Source organism: Colobus angolensis, unplaced genomic scaffold, assembly GCF_000951035.1.
Source record: "Colobus angolensis palliatus isolate OR3802 unplaced genomic scaffold, Cang.pa_1.0 Scaffold410, whole genome shotgun sequence".
In the NCBI taxonomy this organism is placed as follows: domain Eukaryota; kingdom Metazoa; phylum Chordata; class Mammalia; order Primates; family Cercopithecidae; genus Colobus; species Colobus angolensis.
The window spans coordinates 1,447,119-1,456,640 of record NW_012117489.1 but is presented as its reverse complement, the minus strand read 5'-3'; the positions used below and the strand labels follow the sequence as shown (position 1 = coordinate 1,456,640).

Genomic DNA, 9,522 nt, shown 5'->3' with positions numbered 1-9,522 from the left:
AGAAAAGTGGGACTTCCAGGGATAACTCGCTCTAGATTCAATAATCTGACTCAAAAGTCTTTTTAACATTTTGTACAATACCTTTTATGTTTGTTTGTTTAACTGTCTAGTTGGGCCACTGAAGTACAGACAAAAGCTGGGGAATGTAAGCGAGACTGGTCATTTCCCTGGGGTGAGAGAAACGCTTTCAACACTATCCGTCCATAGTATCACGCCTAAGGTATGCCATAGACATCCCTCACCCCTCCACCCACTCATGCCTATTGGAAGCAAGACTATCAAGACCGAAACACACTGGGCGCCTAAGGCACCACTCCCCGCTACCTACCAAGGTGCCTCCTGCAGGCTCCTTACCGCAGGCCTGCAAACTCGCCCTGCCTGGAGCGAAGTGCAATTAGGCTTTGAGGTGGTTTGGCTCTCCGGCTGTCCGTAGCCTCTGGCCCCGCCCCCTAGCAACGCGCTGGCTTGTGTTAACAACCGGCCGGATATCAGACGCCTGCAACAGCTGAGGGGCGGCCGCGGCGTTAAGTGGACTGTATGGCGGTGGCCTAGGCCCCTGGCGGAATTTTGGGACTTTGGCGACTCTACCGACTCTCAGGCTGCCTTCCCTTCTCAGTGGCGGGGCCTCTTTGGGCCCAGCGGCTGCAGGCGCGCTGTAGAACAGGAAGACCCCCCAACTCTCCACCCGGCCGCCACCGGCCATGTGGACAGAGGAAGCCGCGGCGACTGCGGAGGCCCCGGAATCCGGCATCAGGAACAAGTCTAGCAGTTCCAGTCAAATCCCAGTGGTTGGGGTGGTGACGGAGGACGATGAGGCGCAGGTATGAGCAGGTGTCTGGGCTTTCAGAGGTGGAGGGGGTGGGGATGAGGTCTCGAGACGGGGTCCAGACCTGGGGGTGGCAAGCGCGGAATTGGGGACAGGAGTGAAAATGGGGGAAGCCTCGGGATGGACCAAGCGCAGAGCTAATCCCGATTCCCCACCCCCTGCGAACTGCACCGGTTGTGAGGGGCTGGTTGTTGTCAACCATCCTGTCCGGGGACCAGCGCTGTGTGGTCCTCCTGGAGAGTCCCAGCAAACTAAGCGGGGCTTTGCCGCACTTCTTCGAAAAGTGGTCACAGAGCTACTGGGAGGAAAGGAATCATTCTTAGCAAAATCTGATTTGATGGCCTGATCAGTTTGCACTGAACTTTTTAATACGTAGATTCCTGTTATCGAGTGATGTTCTTGATGTAGGTGTAAATTTTCCCATGCTTAAATTTGCTGCGACTAAAGCCTGCACCCAGAGGGGAGGAAAACGCTGTTAAAATTAGAAATTAAGCATTTTTAAAATTTGAAATTGGAAGCTGGTTGTTACCGGTTGGGTCGGAGAGAACTGGGAGAGAATAGAGTTGATTTGTTTTATTGTGCTTGTACTGTATTTGGTTTTGGGTTTGCTTTTGTTATGAATACAAAATTCACTCTTGCAAGTTGATCTGTTGAGAAATTCCACTTGAGGGCCTTGAATCTCCATTCGAGGCGGAGGTGTTTAGAAACCCCAAGTTGTTTGTATCCTACTAGGATTCCATTGCTCCCCCAGAGAGCCTTGATCGTGCCTTAAAAGCCGCGAATTCCTGGAGGAACCCTGTACTGCCTCACACTAATGGTGTGGGGCCACTGTGGGAATTCCTGTTGAGGCTCCTCAAATCTCAAGCTGCGTCAGGAACCCTGTCTCTTGCGTTCACATCCTGGAGCCTTGTAGAGTTCCTTGGGAATGGTCAGTTGACTGGGGACCTCTTCTACCATGGGAATAGAGTTGAGCTCTCTGAGGTCTGACATTTACGCAGTAACCTGCGGAGCAACAGCACTTTGCATGAGGAGAAATAGGTGTTAGGAGAATTTGCCTAATCCATTTTGTTGACCTGTTCTCATCTGGGCGGAGAGAATTTTGAGGAACAATAACTCTCCACTCCCTGGACTGCAAGAAAGATCAGTACAGCCATACTCCCAGGCACCGGGCAAAACTGAAAAGCATGTGAATTTGATAACTGATGGCTCTCAGTCTTCCTTTACTTGCTCCAAGAAAAATTGGGCAACGCTCTACAAGGCAAGCAAGAGTGGCTCTTTTTTTTTTAAGGAGAAATACTTTTTAAAAGCCTTTGCCAAAATAGTCCAAAACATATTAAATAAAACAAGTATATTTGTATATATATGTGTGCATTTTCTCCCCTTTTTAATTTTCTTTCTTTTCTTTCATTACTATGGCTCTTTCCAGGGCCTAGGATTCTCTTCCAAGAAGAAATCAATCAATTTGCATTAATTCATGTTTCTGACTTGTTAATAACTCATTCTAGGAGTAGTAACATTTTCGAAGTACTGAGGAGAATTAGAAGAGGAAATTTTTAAAGCTGGGAGGAATCTTAGTGATCCTCAGCCTTCTTGTTTTTTGCCTGTGGCTGTTTTTACAAAGGAGAACCCTAAGTTCATGAGAAGTTAACGGAGTTACTCAGTTTCTTTACTCATGGAATGGGAGTCTAGAGACCCTAGAATGAAAAAATGATAACCTTTTAGGCCTCTGCCTTAGGCCAGTTTAGGAAAGATTCTCGGAACTGTTTCCAGTTCTTTCAACCACTGCACATTTGCAAACTTCTTTTCTGCCTGTGTGTGCTTCCGAGACAGTATATGCTAGTGGCTAAAGGTGAGAGTATCACATCTACCTCAGTTCATTGTAAGATCATCACTTACCAGCTATGTGACCAAAGGCAAGTATCTTAACCTTTCTATCAAATGGAGATAATGATAGTACTCATGTCCATTGTAAAGATTAAATGAAATAATATATATAGGCCGGGCACGGTGGCTCACGCCTGTAATCTCAGCACTTTGGGAGGCTGGGGAGGGCGGATCATGAGGTCAGGAGATCAAAACTATCCTGTCCAACATGGTGAAACCCTGTCTATACTAAAAATACAAAAATTAGATGGGCAGGGTAACACACGCCTGTAGTCCCAGCTACTGGGGAGGCTGAGGCAGGAGAATCACTTGAACATGGGAGGCAGAGGTTGAGGTGAGCCAAGATTGCGCCACTGCACTCCAGCCTGGCAAGAGAGTGAGACTCCATCTCAAAAAACAAAACAAAACAAAAAGAGATAATATATATAGCAAACTTATATAATAATATAGAAAACTTATACAGTGACCTATGTATTGAAAACAAGCAGTTATCAACATCATCCTTTATCCAGGGAACTAGAGCTCCTAAAATTATTTGGGCCTTAAAGCTAAGGGATTCTCTAGAATCCGCCGGGGAGGGCGGATCATGAGGTCAGGAGATCAAGACCATCCTGTCAAACATGGTGAAACCCCGTCTCTACTAAAAATACAAAAAATTAGCCAGGCGAGGTGGCGGGCGCCTGTAGTCCCAGCTACTCGGGAGGCTGAGGCAGGAGAATGGCGGGAGCCCGGGAGGCGGAGCTTGCAGTGAGCTGAGATCCGGCCACTGCACTCCAGCCTGGGCGACAGAGCGAGACTCCGTCTCAGAAAAAAAAAAAATAATAAATAAATAAATTCTATCTAAGCTACTACAAATGGTATTCCTAGAGTATTAGATTTTTCTAACTTTAATAACTTTGACATGTTTTTTGATGGAATTATGGAAAATGTAAATATAGGTTATGAGTAAAGTTATTAGTAAATAGGGAAACAATAGTTTAGGAATCTGGGATTTTGAATTGTTATTTTTGTTCCATGTTGTGAATTTCTCATAGACATATTCTATGTAAGCATTCTATCTTCAAATTTTCTCTCTATAAAAATTTTGATAATCCCTACTGTAGTGATTCCAGCGTCTTCTTTTTTAAAGTGATTTATCGTATTTTTCCAGTTTCAAAACAATAAAATAGTACCAGAATTTTGGTGGCCATTTTCTAATTGTGAGGAGCTTTGGACATGTTGCTTGCCCTTTCTGTGTCTGCTTCCTCATCTGTAAAAGATATTTTTAGAAATGCCTACCTCATTGAATTATTGTGAGAATTAAAGTATTTGTAAGGCATTTAGCACAGTGCCCAGCACATGCCTTCCAAGTGCCCCACAAATGGCAACTTTCTGTTATTATTAATGATTCTTGTCATAACAGCTTTATTAAATTATTAAATAAATTCAGATGATATTTACAGGGTGATATGGTTTGGCTTTGTGTCCCCACCCAAATCTCATCTCAAATTGTAATCCTCAGGTGTTGAGGGAGGGACCTGGTGGGAGGTGATTGGATCATAGGTGTGATTTCCCCCATGCTGTTCTTGTGATAGTGAGTTCTCACGAGATTTGATGGTTTTATAAGGGGCTCTTCCTCTTTGCTCTCTCTCTCTGTCTTTCCTGCCACCTGTAAAGGTCTTTGCTTTCCCTTTGCCTTCCACCATGATTGTTTTTCCTGAGGCCTCCCTAGCCAGGTGGAACTGTGAGTCAATTAAACCTCTTTCCTTTATAAATTACCCAGCCTCGGGTGTGTCTTTATAGCAGTGTGAAAACAGACTAATACACTGGGTATCAAAACCTGCCAAATAGGAAGATAGTTCTCAGATTGTTTTTCTAGTATTAATCCCAGTGTTTATATGTGTCTGGCTTCCTACAGGAAGGTAGAGGTAATGTGGTTTAACGAGTGCTTCATCCCTTGGAGACTGATGGGATTGGCAGTGAAATTTATCTTAATCATCTGTTGAAATCACAAGATATCTAATTGGTTACCCTTTATTTTCTATTTAATGTTGTTCCCCTCATTCTAAAGAATCCCAACCCCCTTTAGAGCAGTGTTTCTCAAACTTTAATGTGCATATGGAGCACATGGGGATCTTATTAAAATGTGGATTCTGATTCTGTCGGTCTTAGATGAACCCCAGTACTCCACTTTTCTAACAGGTTTCCAGGTGATGCTCGTGCTGCTAGTTGGAGGACCTCATTTCCCACTTTGAATAACAATTAATATAGTGATTAGTTGACTGGCATAGGTATCATGCCTGAACTTCCTTGCTCAAATTTGCTTTCCCTCTGAGAACCTATGAGAACTTCCACAATCTTTTAGTCGATGTCATATCCTGTCACTGTCTGTAATACTTCCATGAACTGTGTGCTTAAAATTGCCTAGCCTTGTTTATAGGGTTTTTGCAAGAAATAACCTGTGTAGTTGGTTGCATGTGTCTATAGTGCCAGCTACTTGAGAGGCTGAAGCAGGAAGATCGCTTGAGCCTAGGAATTCGAAGCCAGCCTGGGCAAACATAGGGAGACCCCCATCTCTTGAGAGAGAGAGATTGAGAGAGACTCCTTGGTTGTCCGTTGAGGAGTCAGGCAGAGAACTAAGGAACAAAGAACCAGAGTTTCTACATCAGACAGACCTGCTGGCTGATTTATTATTAATAGCTTTGTGGCTTTAACAAGTTAGGTCCCAGGGCCTCAGTTTCATTAAGAGGGATAATAGTACTACCTTTACTTGGTAGATCTGAAGATTAATTGAGACCAAAAATGCCAGACATATAAAAGGACCACTATAAGTGTTAGTCTCTTTCCCTGTAACTGAGTATCAAATGAGCAGGTTTCTCCCCTCTGAAATGTCCCTGGGTAAAGTGGGAAATAAGTTCATCCTATAATTTGAATGAAGTAAGTCTAATTTTCTTCAAAGCAATTTATTACACTTTTGATCTTAAAAGGTTTTGTGAATGCTTTTACAATTTCTCCATAAACACCTTAAGATGACAGTATTTTGATATTTACATATGTATGTTCTGTTTTGTTTCTACTCTCTGCTTGTATGATCTCATTTACCCCAAATCTTCAATTATCATGTTAAGCCTATGATTTGGAAACCTCTGCCCCAAATTTTTCTCATCTCCAACCCCCGACACAAACCTCTTCCTCCAGCTTTCCCTGTCTCAGGAAATGGTGAAATCATTTATATACTTCCTCAAGCCAGGGATTATCTTCAGCTTTTCCCTTCTTTCTCCCACTGCATCCAGTCACTCATTAGGTCTTGCTGAATCTACCTCTTTAGATGTTTTTAATTCCATTTGATGTTGTCTATACCAGTTGCTGCTACCTATTCAAGGCCCAAAGTTACAGTCTACCTCCAACCCAGTCTTCTCCAGTTCAGTCTCATACAGCATACAAGATGATCTTTTCATAATTAAATTCTTCTGGTTAAATATTGTGGAAATAAATGAAGACTACCACGATAAACAGAGACTGTTTATTCAGCGGTTGCTATAGAGAGGGAGTCAGCCACTATCACTTTTTGGCAAAGACTCCAGTGCAGCCTGGGAAGCTTTAAAGTGGGGGAAAAAAAAAAAAAGGTGTGGGGGAGACTTCAGGTCTACTCTAATTGTAGGTTGCTGACATGGGAAACCTGGAGGTGGGCTAGCTAGAAGCAGGGTATCCTCTGTGATTGAATTGGAAGGCATATTTGGCTTTCTCTGGTTGGTCTTAAGTTGGAAACAGAGGGACCAAAAACCAGGACAGTTGGCAGTCATTGGCCAAATCCTGACTTTTCTGAGCCAATTGCTGCAGAGGTTGTTGGCCAGAGTTATTTTGTCATGTATAGTCTGACCAGTTTTGTTTATATGTTCAGTCCCAAACCGTTCAATGGCTTTTTAAGATCCTTGTGTTACATACAAAGCCTTCTGTAAAATCCCATGCCAGACCAATAGCTGCATGAGATGAGGACATTGTTATTCCCCACACCTTGCACAATTCCTGAAACAAACAAACAAAAAAACGACTAATAAATAGTTATAGGAGGAAAAGTCTAGGGAAGCTAGAGGGAGAGAGAGAAATCTTTTAAAAATCTGCCAAGCAGGTAAAACCTAGAGTAACATCAAATGGATAATGCAAGATAAATCTAAGAGGAATCTATGCTTTAATCTTTACTACTCCCTGTTCTTTTAAAAATTATACCTGGTCATTTGGAGAAAAAAATCTGAAATTACACACAAATATTAGAAAGAAAATCCTACACTGGGCTGGCCCAAGTGCAGTGCCGTTTACAGCTAATTGATTACAACCAGTTACAGATTTCTTACTTCTCCATTCCCACTGCTTCCCTTGATTAGTCTTAAAAAAAAAAAAAAAAATCCTGCATTGACATTTCATTCCAATATCCTAGTCTAACTCTCTAAGCAAATATTTCAGAAAACCAGAAAAGAAAAACCCACTGTGTGTGTGTGTGTGTGTGTGTGTGTATGTATAATTTGAGAGTGTAGGAGGAAAAGAAAAAAGACAGCTGAGGTGTAGTGGTGGATATCACTGCCAAATCCCCAAATCTTAAAAGGCAGAAGTCTATTTACCAAAATTTTTGGTAACAGTAAATTTAAGTATTTAACAGTAATATTTAACAATTTTTAATGGTAACATAAGACCAGGTATAGATTCGTATTTAGTAAATCCTTTTTAAAATTATTTTTAAAAGTAAAAATGGCTGGGCATGTTGGCTCATGCCTGTAATTTCAAAACTTTGGGAGGCTGAGGCTGGCAGATGGCTTGAGCCCAGGCATTCCAGAACAGCCTGGGCAACATGGCAACACTCTATCTCTACAAAAAAAACCACAAAAATTAGCGAAGTGTGAGGTGATGTACCTCTGCAGTCCCAGCTGCTCAGGAGGCTGAGGTGGAAAGATTACCTGAGCCCAGGGAGGTTGAGATATGCAGTGAGCCGTGATTGTACCACTGCACTCCTGCCTGGGCAACAGAGTAAGACTTCATGTCAAAAATAAATAAAAATCAATATAATTTTGAGTAAATGAGCTCATTCAGATACTTACTCCACAGACTTAAAGTTAGCATGTTTCATTACAAATTGTTTTTGATGCCATGACATCTCAGTTAGGATTAATTTTTTTTCATTGTTTTTGAGAGAAATGTCTTGAGATCAGAATATATGAATTTGTAATTTTTAAGGGTAAGAAAATACTAAAACTAAGACAATGTAATAATGATTATGTAGAAGTATGGAAAAGTATGTATTGCAGATTGAAAACTCAGAAGCTGCCATGGTATTAACTAATTGAAATTATGTGAAATACTTATGCATGTAAGGAAAAACAAAATATATAAAAATAAAAATAGATGTCATTTACTACATGATAGGAATAAGTAGGATTTTTTCCCTTTTGTATATCTTTTATATCACCATTACATCATCTTTTCAAACATTTATTTTAAAGTAGAAGTAAGTGTGAAAGCAGGACAGAGGATACAAAGGAAACTGGGAGAGCTTAACTCCTGTAATGGGGGTAAGCACTGTGACATAACACTGAATTAAGAATAAAATTTCAGGTAGCAAAGCATTAACCCCCAAGATAAATATAGTCAAAACCACACTTAGAATTTGTAGATCTCTGTATCATCATACTTTACCTTTGATCGGATCATTTCTTTTTTGTTGTTGTTGGGATTTTTTGTTTTGTTTTGTTTTGCTATTTGTATTTGTTTGTTTGTTTTTTGAGACGGAGTCTCACTCTGTCACCCAGGCTGGAGTGCAGTGGTGCGATCTTGGCTCACTGCAACCTCCACCTCACAGGTTCAAGCAATTCTTCTGCCTCAGCCTCCCGAGTATCTGGAATTACAGGTGCCCGCCATCACACCCGGCTAATTTTTTTTTTTGTATTTTTAGTAGAGACAGGGTTTCACCATGTTTGCTAGGCTGGTCTCGAACTCCTGACCTCAGGTGATCCACTCGCCTCCGCCTCCCAAGGTGTTGGGATTACAGGCGTGAGCCACCGCGGCCAGCCTTGTTTTGCTATTGAGTTGTTTGTGTTCCTTGTATATTCTTGTTATTAATCCCTTTTCAGATGGATAGATTGCAAATATTTTCTCCCATATTTTATGTTGTCTCTTCACTCTGTTAACTGTTTTCTTTCCTGTGGGTACACTTTTTAGCTTGGTGTAATCCCGTTTGTCTATTTTTGCTTTTGTGGCCTGCACTTTTGAGGTCCTACCCAGAAAAACCTGTGCCCAGACCAGTGTCCTAAAATGTTTCCCCAATGTTTTATTCCAGTGACTTCATAGTTTAGGGTCTTATGTTTAAGTCTTTAATCCATTTTGATTTTATTTTTTTGTTTGGTGGGATATAGGAGTCTACTTTCATGCTTCTGCATGTGTCTATCCAGTTTTCCCAACACCGTTTATTGTAGAAACTGTTCTTTCCCCACTGAATGTTCTTGGTACCTTTGTCAAAAATGATTTGGCTATGAATGCAGGGACTTATTTCTGCGTTCTCTGTTCTGTTCCATTAGCCTATGTGTCTGTTTTTATGCCAGTACCATGCTGTGTTGGTTACTATAGTTTTGCAGTGTATTTTGAAGTCAGGTAGTGTGGTGCCTCCAGCTCTTTTCTTTTTGCTCAGGATTGCTTTGGGTGCTCGGGGTCTACTACTTAAACTTTGGATGATAGTACACATTTCCTTCCCCGTTTACCAATGAATAACTTTATTATAATATAGCTTCTTCTTGGTTGCATTTTCCAAGTATTTGTTAAGCAACTAACAATATTATATGTCAGGCCCA

General features: G+C 41.5%; 1 protein-coding gene across 1 annotated transcript in view; it reads left to right on the top strand.

Annotated features, from left to right (window-relative positions):
• The first annotated feature begins 451 nt into the window (after positions 1-451).
• Positions 452-9,522, top strand: part of CFAP69 (cilia and flagella associated protein 69) — a 65,892-nt gene continuing 56,821 nt past the window's right edge. The window contains exon 1 of the mRNA XM_011956216.1: positions 452-821. Coding sequence (XP_011811606.1) covers positions 702-821 — 120 coding nt within the window. The 5' untranslated portion in view covers positions 452-701. The remainder of the gene's footprint in view (positions 822-9,522) is intronic.